Source organism: Astatotilapia calliptera, chromosome 5 (assembly GCF_900246225.1).
Source record: "Astatotilapia calliptera chromosome 5, fAstCal1.2, whole genome shotgun sequence".
NCBI lineage: Eukaryota > Metazoa > Chordata > Actinopteri > Cichliformes > Cichlidae > Astatotilapia > Astatotilapia calliptera.
In genome coordinates this window covers 22690803-22711373 of record NC_039306.1, presented here as the reverse complement: position 1 = coordinate 22711373, position 20571 = coordinate 22690803, and the positions used below count along the sequence as shown (strand labels likewise).

Here is a 20571-nt window from a genome sequence, read left to right as displayed (position 1 = left end):
TTGAACGTTAAAAAAATAAGCCAGTTCAAACTAAGAAATGATTTGTTTTATAAGCTGAAATCTCAAGAAACTATTTGTTTGCTTGTTATCAGTAGTTAAATATTTCTAAGCGACGTAAGCAGGCTATGTTATTCTCCTGCACGACGCACAAACTCAGACACGGTAATATGTAAATATATATTCTAAATAATAGTTTTGATGGGACAAATTAGATTTGACTACTACATATCAATTATCCTTAACTACCTCCCGACTGATTGTCATATATTGCTAATAACTGCAGATTCTGGACACTTTATAAAAGTTTAAGACGCACAGCTGAGCTCGGGAGTTTTTCATTCATTTGCTGGTGAATTATTTTGGCTCCGCCTCCGAGATTTGCTAGAAGCAACAGGAAGACAACCCAAAAGGGGTGCAGGCTTGAAGAAAAAAACACAGTGGAGGCCGAAATCATCTCGGTGTATTGGCTTCTCCACAGCAGATCCACTGCTGGGCTTTAAACCTTACCGACCTGCCACTTGTGACCCGTTTGTATGCGAGTTATACGTGGCAGATTAGTGAGCATGTCTTCCTTATAGAGCTAAAGTGAGCTTACCTGCCACAGAAGAGAGAGAGACAGACGGGCGAGGTGAGTACAGTATCTGGGCTGACGATTACTCGAAGCCGCTTGCGATCAGAGTGTGTGACACTGATATTTATGTAATGTGGCACAGATGTGGAAATGGAAGTTGCAGGCGGCGATTTGCCTCATCCGCTGCTTGCTGTAGTTTGCTGTTTTCCCTGCCACGTCAGTGAACATGTAGGTGAGGAGGAAAAAGTCCATGTGGCCTGTTGTTGCTGCACTTTGTTGCCAGTGTAATTAACAAAGGAGCGCTATGGAGGAGCACCACGTGTCGGGACAGAGCAGGCTTTCTGTGTGCCCTGGCCTGCTTTCTCTCTACCTCCGCCCACTGGCCTTCAGTGTCACTGGTTTGCATTTTGCTTAGAAGAATCAGTAAATGAATGAAATGTGTGGAGGTAACTGTGAGCTTCACGACCAGTTCTGGCAGCGATCAGTGACCCCAGTGTTGTCAGACGCTGAAGCTTCCAGATGTGCAGCTGTAGTGTGTCCCCTGGTTGTGCAAGCTGTTCTATGCTGGAAAAGGAAACCGGGAGATGTTTTTAGGGTGACAAGTCATGGGTTGTTCACTTCCTGAACGACTCACAGCTCAGGCAGTGAGACCACAGAAAGGCTGATCATTCATTATGAGAGTCATTGCTCTACAGGCAGGCTGTGGTAGTTTCACTGAAAACCACAGGGCTGTTCTGTTGTGTCCTGCTGTGAAGACAAGGGGAAAACACTGCTGGCACTAGAGCCCGACGGATTATTTATTCTGACCACTGTCAACCAAGAATGGGGCAAAATGCACATGCAGTAATCCTCTCTACTGGTTCCTCCTGCCAGATATTATCAGTACATGTTTGACAGGGTTTCGCACATTTGATTCATTTGATGTCCGTCACAATATTGTGCTTCCCACAGTTTGTTTGAGTCAATAAATGTAGACATTTGATCTGCCTGCTGCAAAACGTACATTTGAAACCAGTTCTGGGGAGCGGGGATAAATATTTAAGTCAGCCCACACAACCAAGTGCAGCCTAGCCCAGACCAGTTAAACTGGTGTTAGAATTGTGATGGGAAGGTTTCCTCCCTGACTCCCAAACCCCCGAGAACCCGCAGAACCAACATGAATTACAGAGTGCCTGCTTTGTGACTGTTCATAGTCATTCATTATAAAGTGAAGGAGTAACCAGGTTGCATGCAGTGAAGAGGCAAGTGCAGTGCATATCATTTATTATCTCGACACATGTTGAGTACCGCTGTATCATGACGCCTTTGTTATCACGGGCAATGTTTTGGCCTATCATATCAAGCGTTAGTAATTTCCTGCCCTGATATTAATTTGAAGCAAATACAAAGGAACTGACTGCGGCCTGATAAATGGAAGTGCTAACAACTTGATTTTTTTTGTTGTTGTTGCTCTTTTAACCTCTGAAATGTAAGGTTTAATTTAAGTGTTGTATGCAAAGTTACTGACAAAGGTGTCGACTTAAATGAGGAGTTAAAGGTGAATATAAACTTGGAGTCAAATTATGTTGCTAGCTAGTTTACTGCTTTTCCCCTTTCCAGGCACATGAAACATGCTCATATGTTCATATTTATATATTAAACCAAATCACAACAACAGTCACCTCCAGGCACTTTATACTGTAAGGTCAATACACCAACAATCAGATGATCCCCTATTATCAAACACTTGGCGAGAGTGGGAAGGAATAACTCCCGTTTAACAGGAAGAAGCCTCCAGGCTCAGGGAGGGGCGACCATCTGCTTCGACTGGGGTGAAGCAAGGAAGACCGGACAAAAAGCACACGATGGGAGAGAGCCAGAGTTTAATAATAACAAATGATTAAATGATATAAACACATAGTGAGTGAAAAAATGTCAGTGAAGAAGAAACACTCGGTGCATCATGGGATGCCTCCAGCAGCCTATGCCTATTGCAGTATAACTTAGGGTCACCTGATCCTGCCCCAACTATAAGCTTTGTCAAAAAGGTTTTTATGTAAATATATCTTGATGGCAAAATTGATCTCAGTGTTATTTAGAGAAGTGAGTTCTGTTTTGTTTTTTGCAGAAGAGAAAGTTTTATTTGCATCCTGTATGTCGGTTCATTTCTTAATAATTTCGAGAGAAATTTTGGTGGATTCATGTCAGCAGACAAGTCTGACTCAGTTTTCTTTGCACAAGAGGAAGAGTTGCGGTAAATTAAAGCAATACCTCTTCCTCTTAGTAACAACAGTTTATATTGACTACATGTGGTTTATAATTGCCGTTTGTGGTTTGGGAGCACGTCTGGATATATAAAAACAACTGTAGGCAATATTAGTCATTTTTTATTCTTAGTAACTAATTACTGATTACTTCCCCCAAAAAGTAATCCAGTTACTTTACTGATTACTTATTTTCAAAAGTAATTAATTACTTAGTTACTTAGTTACTTTTTAAAAACACGATTTAAAACCTGAATAGGTGATAAAGCGATAGACCTTTCAGCCCAATTCTACTTTTTCTGCATAATCCATCATACAAAATGTAATCAAATGGAAAAGTCCCTTTTTAAAACTTTTATTAGTTTTAATCTTTTAACTTTATGCATCAAGCAAAAATTTAATTATATGCAACATTCTCTGACTGGAAGAAATTTGTTTAATATTTAAACCTATTTTCTGCACATTCCAGCACATAAAATAAATTTTTTTTGTGTGTTTACACTCAGTCTTTCAAATAGATGCAAGTAAAACACAGCAGAAAATAAATAAAGTCAAAGACTAGCGGTCCTGTTGCTCTATTTTCACCTGTAAAGCAGGAGCGGGGTAGGCGGAGGTTTACCCTGGTGCAGGTGAGCCGCAGCGGTCAGTGGAAGAATCCGCGAGTTTCTCTGTGAGTTTCCCATTACGTCGTTGCGCACTCAGTGCTTGCTTGGACGTTTGGGGGGGGGGTTTCGCTGTAAAAAGAAGTTTTCTTCCCACGCACAATGCTAATGGACACTAATGTTTTTGTCACTTTTTATGGAATCAAACTCAAAGTAAGGTCAGTACTTCCACGCTTTAAACACTGTACGCTCATACTCTCTCCCGCACTCGATATATTATCCACTGTTGATCTGCACACAGCTGTTGTCACGAACGTCGCACTTGCTTACGTCACTGTCATGAGACATTCTCGCAAAAAAATCACGGTTTTAGTAACGCAGTAACGCAGCGTTCCTACGGCAAAGTAACGGTAATCTAATTACCGTTTTTGCAATAGTAATCCCTTACTTTACTCGTTACTTGAAAAAAGTAATCGGATTACAGTAACGCGTTACAAGTAACGCGTTACTGCCCATCTCTGGTTGATACAGTATTTTAGCCGATGCACTGATCCAGTGGATTATTCATTCATTAAACACTTTGAGATATTAATAACAAATCTGAACTTGGCAGGTTTCTTTCGTTCCATATGGACATTTTCTTCTCGTGGAAGATGAGGACTGTAAGATTTTTACTGAATTATCTCTATGCTGACAATAAGCCCATAAGTGCACTCTCTATTTATTTGTTTTCCATCTCTGGGCTCATATAAAACACACAGAGATGCTTTCATACTGTGTAAGCCAAATATCTCACAGCCGTTTACAGTGTTGGACTTTGGATTACCTGTTTTGGAAAATGACATTAGCAGCCAAATCCAGAAGAGAATGAATTCCTTGTTGAAGTGTTGGACTTTGAGTGGATTGTGTTTCTAGTCCTTTGTTGCTGTGCCTTTCTTCAGAAAAATGTAAGTTCTAGGCCTACTTCATCTTTCTTTTCTCTGATCATCGTTAATGCACAGAGTCAGGTGATGTTTCTGCTCTACTTTTATTAACAGTTTGAGTCACATGAAAATAGGGAAAATAGATTTTGTTGGTGGCAGTACATCAGCCTGGGGATGTCAGGTTACAGTCAGCTTTGTCCTCTACTCCTTTTACGCAGAAGGCATGAACCAAACGGATGGTTTTGCTGTGCTGTGGTGGGTAATAAATACTGTTAAACGAAAGTGGTGCCGAATCCAAAACACTGGAGTCTAGTTTGGTTTGAGGTCTTTCTTTATTTCTTCGACAGCAACACATCGCTCGCTCTGTGACTTGACATAATGGCAGACAAGTCTTGGTCTAAACAAGATCAACAGGTTCTTAAGAGACCCTGAATGGGACATTGTTTTGTTTTCACACTTTAAAGAGAAGAGAACTTCTACCAAGGAGTAAGCGAGCTCAGAATGCAAAAGCAGGGCTTGCAGAGAGATCCGTATCAGGCATTAGAGGTGTAGTAGGTCAAAGGGGTGTGGATGGATGGAAATCAGTTAGGGGATGGGCTGAGCGGAGGAAGTGCACCAAGCTGCCTTGACAGATTAAAGGCCGAGGCTTTAACAAAGAGAAGGAAGCAGAGGGATGATGTTGTCTCTGGCCGTGTACCTGCTTCCTGTCAGGAGACTGAGGGCTGGAGCAACGGCACAGAAAGATTTTTTGGGTCGAGTGATTGAAGGTGCTTCCTGTGCTGCAGAGTGGTGGGCAGAAGTCCCTCGTCAAAGGACCTCGACTTTAAAGTGGAGCCGCATTTGTTGAGTCACATGACTCCTGCCACTTGTGGATTAAAAACCTAAAATTAATAGTATTTCCCTTTTTTGATGGGTGGGGGGTAAAGGGTGGGGTGGGGGTAGCAGTTGTCTTTATGTGGCAGTTGACAGTTGGGGGCAGGCAGGAAATGGGAGGTGGAGAAGTCAGGTGGGGCCGGAGGGGAGTATGATACGCAACACGTATTCCTGGCTGGAATCAAGCTTAAGATGTTTTTTGTGTCATGCGTTTCACCCATTTCGCAAATAAGACACTTCACATTTGATAAGTATATAATAGAGCACTGATGAATATATCTCCGCTCTAACCGATGTTGGCTTAACTAGCCTTCAAATGCTTTGCAGCTCCAAGCATAGTTTTGTATTACAAACACACAGTGAGAAAAAAAGCAAAGTTAATTCTGTTATGTGCACAAGTCAATTTTAATAATGCTGCTGGGTAAAATATAAAATAACACTAAAATAACATCAAAGTAACTTTTTGTTTGAAAAATCTTAACCCTCTCAAGGCAAGCGTTGCAGATTTGCAACAAGTAAAAGCTAACAACCTGATTACTCCACATACATATTTTATGAGTTTGTTTTACTCAGAAGTACCACTGCAGGTGTTCTTTTGTGCATTAGCAACAAAAACTTAATTTGAGCCTGAGAGGGTTAAAAAACAAATGTGTAAATTGTAAAGTATTTACAGCATGTGTACATTTTTAAGGAGCTACATTAAACGAGCTGAGTGACATTTTTACCATAAGTTTGTCAAGATGTGGGACATTTTTCTACTCCTAAAGCATTTTAGTAGAACTTTCTCAGCCTTTCTGTGTGTATATATCTGTATGGACCTTATCACCTCTTCAACAGGGAGACCAGTCTGTGGCAGAATTTTGTTTGTCTTACTAGAGCTGGGCGATATATCGAGTTTTTAAAACATATCGATATAATTTTATACGAGATATAAGATGTGACAATATCCTTTATATCGATATAGTCTATGTTACGTTATAATTATAGTTGTGGAGCCGCAAGTTTGCCTCTCTTTCGTCCACTTTTGTCTCTACGCAACGTTACTCCGCCTCGCCTTCACTGAAGACAACTCCCCCTCCTCCCCCATCGCTTCACGTGCAGGCAGCGACAAGATGGACACGGCAAATCTCCGTTAACGAGTTACTGCGCATCGCCCTATGCGTGGGGCTGGACGGCGTCAACGTGCTAACGAGCTAAACATGCTAACGAGCTAACCGCGCTAACGAGCTAACCGCGCTAACCCTAAAATCCTTTCATTCTCTCAAAAGTTGATAGCGCGCCTTATGTATGAATTCTGGTTGTGCTTGATGGCCGCGAACCGATTTTATGTGGTACACGGCGCTCAGCAATCTGTCAAAAATGTTTGAGTACGACTTTGGTAAGCTACGGAGCTGCACCGCTTGATAGATTGTCGGCGTATTACGGCTACCGAGGAGCTTCGCGGAGTGATACGTACTGTGCTTCAACTTAATATTACCGTATTGTGTGTGTATAAGGACCATAAATGGCACCTGTAAGAGACGTGGTTATGAAGCGGATTTCAAACTCCAGGCTATCAGTCACACAGTAAAACTCGGGAACAGAGCAGCTGTGAAATCTGTCTGTCTTTGTTATTACGCTCAGTGTCTTTTAGTTTACATTTTGACTGCACAATTGTGAGCTCTTTGTTTAGCACAAAAACAAAATTGTTTTCTTTTATTTATGGAGCATTATTATTTAATAAATGCTCATAATTTAATTTTGAGTAATTTTTCATGTACATCTGTGCTGTATGTTAATAAAAGTGCCTGTGTGACATCTGGGACACAGCTTTGATTAAGAACTCTCTTTTTGTTCTTATTTTATGGCTTAAAAAAATATCGAGATATGAATTTTGGGTCATATCGCCCAGCCATATGTCTTACCACTAAATATGAATTGAAGAATTTTAAAAAGCATCCTAGGTCTACCTGTTATAAACATTCAAGTGAAGTACAATTTATCGTTTTTGATAACTTTTTATTCTTTAAGGTTATTAAATGGTAGGAGTCATAGCTGGACTGGCCATCGGGCATACCGGGCACTTGCCCGGTGGGCCGCTGGTGATTTTTTGTTTTTAATGGGCCGATAGATTTTTTTATATATATATATATAGGAAGGGTATATATAATGAAAGGTGTTGGATTGGCCAGTTGGTCATGATCGACTTTGGGCTGGACCAATTACAGCCGAGGAGGCCGGATGGACCCTCCCCCTTGTTTAGCAATCACGTGGCTTTCACGCATTGCATGCCGGGAACTCGTGGCAAAACAATCCAAGTACCGCATCAAATGCAAGCATTTGCAGCACCGCAAAACGTTCATTCTCCGGTTCCAATACCTTCTTTTTTTTCTTTGCCGCACAAAAAAGGAATGTACAAAACAAGGAGAACAATGCCGGTCCGTACAAAGACAGACTTGACGAAAAGACAAAGAAAAGATACGAGGAAAAATCAAAGGAGTGAAAGGGTCAGACCCTTACGAGCACACAGAGTGGACAAAAGATGTCAGCGTGCTGCCCAACTTTCACCACGCTCAGATTTATAATTATACGGTTCTTGGAGTGAGTGCATACACTCATGAAGTTTAGTAACTTCAGGTCACTGCAACAAGCCCAGGTACAGTTTGCCGACGGATGGGTACAGGACCTTGAAATGCACCGTGTAGAACGAAAGACCATCGTACGAACAAAGGTAAGTTTACCAGTCTCACAAATCGTCGTCATAAATACACATTCGTTAACCGTTTATTAATATAACCTTTGAGCTCAACGGTAATTAATTAGTAGTGGAAATAATCTCTGGTAGCATCACAGAAATGTAGCAGTGACAATAATATTGTATGTTGTAATCGTACTGGACAATTAGTGATACAAAACAACTGTTTTATCCTGTGAATAAAAGTATATGTTTTTGTCAATGTACCATGGTAATAACAGAAGCGAAGCGCAATATTGTGTCAGGACAATTTACTATTTATGCACAATAAACAAAGGAGCATAGCGCGACAATTTCTGTTCAGAGCCAGACTTGCTTGTAACCTATATCACCAATTATGTTATAAAAATGACGCATTAACTACTACAAAACTCTGACCTTTGTGGGAATGCTTGGAGCAGACTAACATGTGAGCTGGAGTGTTCTGGGACGTTATATTCGGCATATCCAGACCATCCGTCTGCTCTTACTTCGGAAACATGGCTTAAAAAATTTCTCTTCAACAACGTAATCCGATTAAAAAAAAAACGATCTCTTTACCCGTCGGCTTCCCGTGGCTGTCATGCGACCGGCTATTGCAGTTAATAATACAACAGCTTCTTGACATTTTTTGTGTTTCTTTTTATCGCTGTGTAACTGAGTTCAATTGAAAGCCTGCGTGCGCTAGTACCTCTTGCCACAAGTTCCCAGAATCCTTTGCGGTTTTACCCCTGAATGACGTCACATTTTCAATCTTTATCCTGGTGGCCCGGTCTCTAGTCAAAATGCCCGGGCCGATTTTTTGTCCCAGTCCAGCCTTGGTAGGAGTGGGAGCATCGTAGAGATAATGGTACAAACTGGCTTTGAAAAGAAAAGAAAAAACCTTCACTGACAAGGAATAAAAAGACAGACCACATCATACCTTACCATAAAGACCTCATAGTACCACATCACCCCAGTAGAGCATCCTGCTCTCAGACTGCTGGTTTGTGGTTCCCAGGATATTTAAAAGTAGAATGGGAGACAGAAGCTTCAGCTTTCAGGCCTCTCTCCTGTGAAACCAGCTCCCAGTTTGGATCCAGGAAGCAGACACCTTCTCTACTTTTAGGATCAGGCTTAAAACTTCCCTTTTTGACAAAGTTTATAGTTAAGGCTGGATCAGGTGACCTTGAATCCTACCTTAGTTACACTGCAATAGGCCTAGGCTGCTGGGGGCTTCCCACTGAGTGGTCTTCACTCTCCGTGTGTTTATACACTGCTCTGCATTGATCGTTACTTATTATTAATCTCTGGCTCTTTCCCACAGTGTGTTTTTTGCCTTTCTTCCTCTCGTCACCCTCAGACAGTTGGGGCAGATGGCCGCCTCTCCCTGAGCCTGGGTCTGCTGAAGGTTTCTTCCTGTTAAAAGGGAGTTTTTCCTTCCCACTGTCGCCAAAGCGCTTGCTTGGGGTTTTCTCTTTATCAGAATCAGAATCAGAATCGTGTTTATTGGCCAAGTATATGTGCAGACACATACAGGGAATTTGGTTCCAGTAGATGGTGGCTCTCAAGCACAGCAATGTAAATCACACACAGACACACACACACACACACACACACACACACACACACACACACACACACACACACACACACACACACGTGTCTATATATACACATTACACATACATACACAAAGCTGTGTAAACCAACTATAAATAACGAATCTAAACTTATATACATAAAATACAGAAATGAATGAGGTGGAATGAATACTACAAAATGTACATAAGGTGCAGCTGCAGTCTGGCAGTGGGAGCAGTGTGACAGGTCAACTGTTAAGAAGGGAGATGGCGAGGGGAAAGAAACTGTTCCTGTGTCGGGTGGTCCTGGTCTGCAGGCTTCTGTACCAGCAGCAGATCAAAAAGTCTGTGTCCAGGGTGTGAGGGGTCTGTGATGATTTTCCCTGCCCGTTTACTGGTTCTTGAGAGGTACAGGTCCTGGATGGAGGGCAGGGGCATGCCGATGATCCTTTCTGCTGCCCGTACAGTCCGCTGCAGTCTGCTCCTGTCCTGTTTAGTGGCTGCTCCATACCAGACTGTGATGGAGGAGCACAGGACAGACTCAATGACCGCAGTGTAGAACTGGATCAGCAGCTCCTGTGGAAGACTGTACTTCCCCAGTTGTCTCAGGAAGTACATCCTCTGCTGGGTCTTTTTGAGGATGGAGTTGATGTTGGTCTCCCACTTCAGGTCCTGGGAGATGGTTGTACCCAGGAACTTGAAGGTCTTCACAGTCGACACAGGGCTGTCTGATATGGTGAGGGGGAGCAGAGTTGAGGGATGTCTCCTGAAGTCCACTGTCATCTCTACAGTCTTAAGAGTGTTCAGCTCCAGATTGTGCTGACTGCACCAGAGTACCAGCCGCTCAACTTCCTGCCGGTATGCAGACTCATCACCATCCTGAATGAGGCCAATGACAGTGGTGTCATCTGCAAACTTTAGGAGTTTGACAGCCGAGTTCTTGGAGGTGCAGTCGTTAGTGTAGAGGGAGAACTGTCACGGATTGCCGGGGCAAGCCGTGTGGAATGTAGAAAAGGACCCAAAAGGCGGCAGCTCTGGTGCAGGTGAGTGTTTATTGACAGGGGTGTAAGTACAAACAGCGGTGGCGACAAAACATGAAACCGGAAACCTAAACTGGGTAAACTAATAAGACAAACCAGAATGAGGATGCAGGGAGGTCCGGAGAAATACATACGGGGAGACGCAGGGAGACCGAGGGGAAACAACACAGACGAACCAGCAATTACTAAGACAGAAAATACAACTTAAATACACTCAGAACACAGGGAGATTACACACAGGTGGGAGACACAGCTGGGAGTGATTAACATGACGAGACCAGGGAGGCAAACTGAAAACACTCACATAAGACGCAGACCTTCACAATAAAACAGGAACACACGGGGGGGAACAGGGTAAACACCAATTAGAGGTGAACAGAACCAAAATCTCGAAGAGAAAACACAAAACGCTGGGTCAAAAGGACCCAGGATCATGACAAGAACAGTAGTGGTGAGAGGACACATCCTTGGGGGGCACCAATACTGAGGGACCGGGTTTCAGAGGTGATCTCCCCCAGCCTCACTTATTTTTGTAGGATCTTTACCTTACAATATAAACTGCCTCGAGTTGACTGTTTGTGTGATTTGGTGCTATATTAATAAAATTGAATTGAATCAAAATTAAAGGGGTACTACATCATTGAAAACTACAGCTGAGACAGTCGAATGTATTTGCACAGCAACACTGACAGCAGTAGTGAGTGGGCTAATTATCTCAAGAAGTCAAAAGGACTAGTGCTGCTAAAGACTTGCACTATAACCTATAACAACACGAGTCTTTGGAGCAATTCATTCACAAACAGACACTAAACTGAAAGCAAAATGAACAGACGAGGACATTTTTACAGATGTTTGGTCTGGTGGCAAAAGTGTAAGGTCTGCTAGACGAGGGGAAAAACCAACAGCTGCTGATAGAAGTGGATCTCTGTAGTGGGGGGGTCTTTGGAGTATTAGGGAAAAGGTTTTAAAAATGTAATGTAGTGGAAGAAGTTCAACTGAATAATTTTAGCAAGCTAGAAACTTTTTCACATCAAAAACAGGCTAAAGCTCAAAGAATAAAAGAGAAACTGGTAGCTACCAAAAACATTTGCTATAAAAGCCCCCGCTGTAGTTAAACAGATAAAAGTAAGCATACTGTTGCTATAGAAGGTCATTTGCAAAGTTTAAAAAAAAAACACGAACAGGAAGACTTTCATTGAGAGCGCATGAAGTTCTAACACAAAAGTGCTTTTTTATCGCCAATTCGAAGTTATTTCTAAGATGGACTGCTGGCAGTGTGACAGGAAATAGACTTTGTACTCGTTTAGAAATGGATCCTCAAGCACAAGAGCTGTTGAGGAGCATCAATTCATTTTGGATGTGGCAGGTTTGCAGAGATGTGGTAATGAATTTCAGCCTCTGCCTGGTGTTAGCCCGAGGACTTTTCTCTCTTTATTACTGAACAGTCACCAGCTTCTCCCACACAGAATGTCTTTGGGAAGATGATGTTCCTTGTTCGGTGTAGAGAGTTCATAAAAAGTTCATTATGCTGGTTGACTGTTGTTAGATGGGTTTTTATAAGTTTTTTTTTTCTTTTTGCATTTTTAAGCAATGCCAGTGTTGTTGTTCTCTGAAGTGGATGGTCAGATAACCACTTGGGTCCAGGCAGTCTTCATGCCCAGAGGGTGAATCCAGCTGACTTTAACGATTTCATTACTTTTTTTCTAGCCTCATCATGTATTTGCATCTTCAACCACTGTGATCGGTCACTTGAAGCAGTGCACTTTCCACAGGACATTAACCGATTGCCAGTAATATCATTATTGCTTTATGTGTCAGGCTCTTTCAACTTGGCCATGGCCCACAGCACCAGCATCCAGTATGACCCGGTGGCAGAAATCGGTGGAGGTGCTTATGGGACTGTTTATAAAGCCCGGGACATTGAGAGCGGGCAGTTTGTGGCTCTGAAGAGCGTGCATGTGAGGACAGACCAAAACGGCCTCCCGGTCTCCACAGTCAGAGAAGTGGCTTTGTTAAAACGGCTGGAGCAGTTCGACCACCCCAATGTGGTCAGGTGGGTGTCGTCTTTTCATCTTGTGATTAAAATGAATGCTTCACACAGGAGTCATGAATTTTCTTACTTCTGCAGGCTTATGGATGTCTGCGCCACCAAGGGAGCAAACCAGGAGACCAAAGTCACTCTAGTGTTTGAGCACGTGGACCAGGACCTTAAGACATACCTAGAGAAAGCGCCAGCACCAGGATTATCTCCAGACCGCATTAAAGTGAGAACTGGCTCCAGCTATATCTACACTAAAAGTTAGCTAAAGTAAAATAACATTGCTGATACCACATTCCAAGCATGGACGGTTCTGCTTATTACTCATTTAAATCCCTGTTCCCAAGCTGAAAGCTGTAAAATATGTAGTTCCAGTGAAGCTCTGCTTGTGTTTTTGCAGGATTTGATGAAGCAGTTGCTGTGTGGTCTTGCATTCCTTCACTCTAACCGCGTGATGCACAGAGACCTGAAACCAGAGAATATTCTGGTAACCAGCCAGGGCCAGGTGAAGCTGGCTGACTTTGGACTTGCCAGGATCTACAGCTGCCACATGGCCCTCACTCCTGTGGTAAGACGTGTATAGAGTAATTTTCCAAAGGATATTGTAATTTTTTTTTCTAACTTTGATTAATTCTTATTGTCGATTTTCTACCATTTCATTGTAGTCAGCACTTCAAAGTGTTTTAGGCAGCTAGACAGTGAAAATAACATACAGTTTCCAGTCTTCAGCGTTCTGGTGCCAGGCATAAACATTTTGGAAAATATGCTTATTTGCCTTCTTGCTTAGCGTTAGATAAGAACACTACAACCAGCAGATGGTTAGCTTAGCGTAAGGCAGGACTGGAAATGGTGGGTAAACAATCCAAAAGTAACAAAAGCTGCCAAGTAGTAACCCCACACCTCGGTAATTAATGCATTATATCACATTTTTGTGTAAAGATGTTGTGTAAAATCTCACGCCGTGACTTGGATGGGAGCAGTAACTTCCTGGAGTGTTAGCAGATTGCCAGGAAATACTCCAGGACAAACCATGATGCCTCAAAACTACATTTTTATAAAAAAAAAAAAAGACGTAATATCCAGATTTACTGCACTGGCTAGCATTTTATTACTCATGTTTAAACTGCTATGCCTTGTTTTGGCGTTTTGCTTTTAATGTCACGCACATTTGCCCCATAATTAAAGATGCTGTGATTGTGGCTGTGTCCGCTTATTATTTGTTTTATTTGAATTCTGAAAAATTGTTTTAGTGGTTTAAAAAATGAACAGTAAAGTAACAATAAAAGGCTAGAGCCATGCTGGTATGTCTGTAACTTTAGCTAAATGCTAGCTTCTGCATTAGCATGAGTACAGTGAAAGAAAATTACCTGCTGAAGATGCAGACCTTTGCCAGGCAGGGGCATTTTTCCAGGACTTTTAAAAGGAGAGGCCCATCAATTAGTCAAATGAGTCAGGGAGGGAGGCTCATAGAGTTATTTTTGGTTGCTATCTTAATTACAAGGACAGGAAGTAGCTCCACATGCTTATTTTGGTAGATTTTTTATACCAGATAACCTTCCTGACACGACCCCAAAGGACTTTATGTTCCCTCCTGGGATTAAACCACAGACGTTTTACTGATATAGTGTGGAAGTACTGGAGGAGGCTAAAAAATATTCAATTAAATACGTAGGAAAACAAAAGCACTTTAAAAGTGTTTTTAAATTTAGTAGCTGTAATGATCTTAATGTTCACTAGACCTCCATTAGAAGACGTAGCTTCCCCATAATTATAAAGCACCCTTGCTGCAGATTCAGATTTAGCGACAAAGTAATGGAGCCAATAAAATAAAGAGTGGTTACAGCAGTAAGTATGTTTAATTTTCCTGAGTGCTAGAAAAAAACACATCGTTTTGCTTACAGCTTGCAAATTCAAGAGTTGGGGGGGGGGGGGGGGGGGGGTATGAGGGGGAGCACATCTTTTAACAATGCTATTTAACCCTATAGCTGTCACTGCACGTAATGGTATTTACGTGCAGTGATGCACTGAGGGGGACAAAACAGTTTTTAACAGAAAAAGGGGCTCAAAACTTTCTTGTCTTCCTATCTTATCTGTAATTTCCGCCCATGGTTGGAGTGACATGACTACGCAATTTTGGAGGGGCAACATGGGGGCCCAGTTGAATATCAAGGGGGGTCGACTGCCCCGCCCCTGCTACTAGATAATGTTTTGTGGAGTTTTTTGCTAAACACTGTCTTTGCACTACGAATAAACTCTTTTACGTGATCTTCAGACATCAGTAAAGCATTTTTTCTCACCTCAACCTGAATGACACACTCTGGAAACATCTGCAGAAAAGCAGCTAATGTGCGAGTGTTTTGTTCTTCAACAGTATTTGACCTGTTTGCGACTCTGTTAGAACCCAACCCCAAGTTAGAAATTCCCATCAGATCATGATGAATTAGTATCAGCATATACATATTGATAAAAGGTTTTTTTGGTATGTATCCATTGAGCTGTTCTGTTTGTGTCTTCCAGGTTGTGACCCTGTGGTACCGACCTCCGGAAGTCCTGCTGCAGTCCAGTTACGCCACACCCGTGGATATCTGGAGCACCGGCTGTATCTTTGCAGAGATGTTCAGACGGAAGTGAGTCAGCATTCGATTTTTGTGATCTGAGTCACTAAGTTAAAAAGTAGCAGAGGCCTGATTACTCATCCTCTGCGAGGTGTGACGTGAGCTCTGGGTTCTCATTAAATTCCTGAAAACAGATTAGATTGCGATTTTAAATCATCTCCATCGTGCCAAGTAAGTTTGATTTGCTCTGGTTCTGTGTGAAACCACTGCCTCGATAACCATGACATCTTTTAACTGCACCCGTGATAGGGAAGCAGTGTGTACAAAGGCACAAGCCTGGGACTCGTGTCTAGCTTTTTATTTGCTGTTCAGGTTCTGAAACTGTTGGCTAAGGTTAGAGAAAGTTAAATATTTACAAAGTGTTGTTCATTTTTTCGGTTTAAGTCAGGCTGACTTTCTCATGTTTGACATAGATGTGGATCATTTCTTCTTTTTAATCACATGCAAGAAATATTTAGTAAGATGCCAGGACATGATAGCAAATCCAGTGCAAATGTGCAACGAGGCTGAACATTTTACAGATATATGAACATTTCTGCATTCTGCTTCTGACTGAAACCAAAATATTCACGGCACATTTGCAGTCAGTGTGTGCTCTCTGGTCCTGAGGCACGGGCGGTTTTTAGTTTCTCATATATTAGTACATATATCAGTAAAATGAGTTTTAATAAGGGTAAATTGGTTTAAAGAGTAAATAAAAAAGGTCTTTGCCATAAACATTTTATAGCTGTAACTTAAGATTAAGGTTTATTGAGTTAAACTGTATTTTTTTTATAGCTGTTTAGGGAATGATGATGCTTGGTGATACAAATTTACCATAGAGCAGGGGTGGGTAATTAACCAATAAGCTTAATATTAAGATTAAGAACTGACTTCAGCTCAGTATTAATTTTGTTTGGTGATTTAGAAGTTTAATTTAAGAGACTGATCCTGTGATAGCAGCAATTTTATGAACGTATTAGAGGAGCTTTTAAGTTTAATCAGAAATGCTAAGAAGCACACAGCAGCTCCACCTAGCGGTACAAATGACACATTGCATCAAAGGATGAATGCCTAAAAAACGATCCCTTTGTGAGCAGTTCCTATGAAGATGGTGAGATTCTTATGATTCATCAAAAATGCACAGTGTTATGATGTTGTAGCTTTTAGGCCAAAGGTCAAAAATAACCATCAGCTTCCAGCTTTTAACTCGTCTTTGTTCTGTCTGTGTGTTAGACCTTTGTTCTGTGGAGAATCAGAAATGGACCAACTTGGGAAGATTTTTGAGTGAGTAACAAACACTTTCAGTCACATTAACCCGACTGATCATTCTCGCAACTCCTTTGTCACTGAAACTTACACGTCATTTCAGGGTTATCGGCTTGCCGCCAGAGGAGGAGTGGCCGACTGATGTTACACTATCAAGGAAAAACTTCCCCACTCTCACGGCTCGTCCAATCACGGACTTTGTCCCAGAGATAAATGAGCATGGGGCGCAACTGTTGCTGGTAAGGCTCGTGAATTAAATCATTAGAGCGGCTTTGCATCCTGCCTGGTAGTTGATTTATGTCTCAGCTACATACCGAGTTAAAATCAGGGCATTAACAGATTAAGCAACCTCATATCCCAGAAGAATTTCATTTGCCTTAAACACGAGCCTCAGGAATTCAACTGCTGCGATCCTGACAAATTCCTGTGACTCCTTTTGCTTATTCAGCTGGTTGTGTTAGAGGAAGTGCCCTTTTAAGAAAAGGGTTTTGTTCGCATGCTTTACAGAGTGCTGGTTAAAGAGGAAATATGACTTAAATTGACATTTTAAATGGAATATTTAAAGGAGATTTACAGTAAATGTTCATTCCTCCTGTGATTAAAGGCGTTACCTAACTATTTAAAGTAGACAGAAGATTTTATCATGTCTCCCTGTATGATGTGATAAATAATAGAAACACAAGTGCTTTTACTTCTCGGTTTCACTGCAGAATTGGTAAATAGGACTGAATCTGCCAGTTAATCTTCTCTGGTGCAGGAAACATACCTCCGAGATCTTTTTGCTCCATATTGACATGATAGCATCACACAGTTGCTGCACATTCATGATGTGAATCACCCATTTAACCACATGCCAAAGGTGCTGTGGAGGCCATCCGAGTACAGTGAACTCATGGGCATGTTCAAGGAACCAGTGTGAGATGATCTGAGCTTTGTGACATGTTATCCAGCTGGATGGGTACACTGTGGTCATAAAGGGATGGTCATGGTCAGCAGGCTGGTAGGCTGTAGCATTTAAATGGTGCTCAGTGGTTCTAAGGAGTCCAAGATATGCCAAGAAAATAGCCACCAGCAGCAGCAGCTTGAACCATACAAGACACGATGGAGCCATCTTTTCATGTTGGTTACCCCAAAGTCTGACCCTACCATCTGAAAGTCACAGCAGAAATCGAAAGACCAGCCGACGTTTTTCAGTCTTCTGTCGTGTGAATTGTAGCCTCAGTTCCTGTTTTTAGCTGACAGGAGGAGCACCTGGTGTGGTCTTCTGCTGCTGTAGCACGTCTGCTTCGAGGTTTGATGTGCTATGCATTCAGAAGTCTGCCCATTCCCCTCTGACCTCTAAACTCAGAACTGCCGCCCACTGGACATTTTCTCTTTTTTTCTTTGGAAACCCTAGAGATGGTTGTGTGGGAAAATCCCAGTAGCTCAGTAGTTTTAGAAATACTCAGACTGGCCTTTCTGACACTACAACCGTGCCACATTCAAACTTACATCCTCTTTCTTCCTGATTCTGATGCCCAGCTTGTCTTGACCATGTCTACATGCCAGTTGCTGTCATGTGACTGGCTGATTAGATATTCTTTGGCAGTTCATCAAACTGTCCATTAAAGAGCTCACAACGTACAGTGATACACTTCTAACATCGTGCTACTCTTTCCTCCACAGAAAATGCTGACCTTTGACCCCTTGAAACGAATATCAGCCTTAAACGCACTAGAACATGAATATTTTCGGGACGAGGCGACGTCGACTCAGACAAAAAGCTGAAGTCGTCCAGGGAAGCGCGCAGCAAGAGGTAACAGTGTTGGAAGTTTCGACGTATCAGTGTCATTCACCGCTCTGCCTTTCACGATGTCTGCTTCGGAATATTATTTTGTTATTCCCGCATCACAAAAAAAAAGGTAAAAGGCTGAGAAAGAGGAATGAAATGAGGATCGCTGCTATGGTTCTCAATGTGTAAATGTAACGAGTAATAACGTGTCACGTCTTAAAGGACAGTACCAGTGTTTTTTCACGTATCAGTATCGTCAGCTGGCACTCATAAACACAAAAGTCGTGTCATCGCCGACAAAATGTTCCTCCTGCGACATTTCTGGACATGTCAGATTAGAAAAGCCATTAGATAGTGAGTTTACTGTAGCTGTATTGATATAATACAATAGGAACAATAACATTGTAAGACTGTGACAGGCATTGAGCTGTATGTAAATGATTTAAGCTAGCTGTGTTAAATTTGTGAGGAAAAGGAACAAGTAGAAGTGGATAAGCACACAAGAACGACACACCTTATAAAAATACTGGTATTGCCCTTGAATTAGCTCAAGAAACAAAAGTATTTTTCTATGTGCTGAAAGACTGAATGGGTGTAGTTCATTTCGTGTTTAACATTTGTCTTCTGTTGCTGCAACCATCTGAAATCAGTCATCACTGCAAATATAAATAAATGTTTCAACCACACTGAGGCTTAATTGTGTTTTATTACACAGATTGGGGGTCTGTGGAATGAATGAAACCGAAAAATGGACTGAAATGTGTTTCTTGAATGAACATGAGGTATAAAATTGTGAATCGTGCCATCGTTAGCATATTCAATTAGACGGTACTGTGAAAGCCCCCCCTCACTTCTTTATTTTTGTTAGGTAAATGGGACTGATTCAGTGCAACAAGTGCGAGTATTTAAGGCAAAACAGAGTTCGTAATATTTAATATTTTGTATGACCACCTTTAATCATCAACACAGCCTGAACTCTCTTAGGCAAGCTTCGTCATCATTGCTATAAGTAGTGTCTTGGGAATAGTTCTCTGGACTTCTTGAGGGGCATTCAATGATCTTCTTTGGATGTTTTCTGCTTTTTATTCTGTTTTTGGTCAAGATGATCTCTCGCTGCTTGAATAATTTTGAGGTTTGGGCTCTGGTGAAGCAGATCCGTCACTGATAGTGTTTTGCTGTGTTTTTTCTATTTAGGTATGCTTCAAAAATAAAGTTACTGGGTGAAGGTTTCCAGTATTACATGGTAGATAAATTCATAATCACTCATAATTCCATCAGTTTTGACACAAACTCCAACACACTGGCTGAAACCATCTCAGAGCCTCCACTGTGTTTTACACATGGCTGCTGTACCTCTCTCCTCACCTCCTCCATACCTGTTGATGACAATTTGAACCAAAGATGTCTCAGATCCATCACGCCATCAGACCTGTTGCCACTGATTTTTAGTCGAGTCCTTGTGTATTTTGGCATTTTTCTGCCTCCTTCACTTTCTTAAGGATGCCTTAATAATCCCACCTTTCCACTGAGACCATTGAAGCTTTAGAGAACAGTAGATGGATCAACTGAAGAGGATTTGGGTTTTTCAGATACTGTTTTTTCTTTTTTTTTTATGCCTGCCACTTCTTCATTTGTTCTGCACGTGTTCAGTTTCTTCAGATTTTTTAAGGAGACGCTGCACAGCATGCCGAGATGTGCCATGTTTTCTACTTTGGGAGTAAACTTACATGAGAAAAAATGTGATTTTTATGCCTGTCAAACTGTGCTGTTTGTGACATTTTTGTAGTTATATCTAAAGAAATTTGGGGAAAAAATACTTTTTTATATTTTTCTTTTATTTGAATGAAGTTTTATTTGTCTCATGTAGACATTACATTAGTGCATCCATTGAGTTAGGCGCATTTTTAATGCTTGAATGACTCATAGGTCAGTGTGAAGTAGTTTAACAAATAAACAGTAAAGAAAACTTTGAAAGACCTTCAGAAAGCACAGATTGCTCAAAAGCATTTTAAACTTTGCAAGAAAGTCCAGCTGCTTGGATGTGAACTATAAAGAAATGAGAGTTGGCTGAAAGACTTTTTCACAGTACTATACAATAGCAATAGGCACTAGTAAGAAATGCGTTTATAGAGTGTTTTAGACTGTTAAAAGCAATATTTAAATCCCCAGGTCTATCTTGATTTGGTTAGATGAATACATTTACATTAACAGTTAACTTTGTGCTTTTGCAGCATTCCCATTGTTAGCAAAAAGCTCTAAATGTTATCAAGGCTGAAAAATGTGAATTAAGTAAAGACATATGAATGTAATGTTTTGGCAGGTAAGCACAAAACCACATATTAAACACTGTTCTGCTTTTTAAACGTGGGTTT

General features: G+C 41.4%; 1 protein-coding gene across 1 annotated transcript; it reads left to right on the top strand.

Annotated features, from left to right (window-relative positions):
- Positions 1–343: 343 nt before the first annotated feature.
- Positions 344–18885, top strand: cdk4 (cyclin dependent kinase 4). The gene is made up of 8 exons (XM_026168182.1): positions 344–628; positions 12346–12580; positions 12656–12791; positions 12966–13133; positions 15083–15192; positions 16396–16446; positions 16532–16667; positions 18094–18885. The coding sequence occupies exons 2-8, from the start codon at positions 12363–12365 to the stop codon at positions 18193–18195; spliced, it is 921 nt and encodes a 306-aa protein (XP_026023967.1). The 5' UTR covers positions 344–628; positions 12346–12362; the 3' UTR covers positions 18196–18885.
- The last annotated feature ends 1686 nt before the right edge of the window (positions 18886–20571 follow it).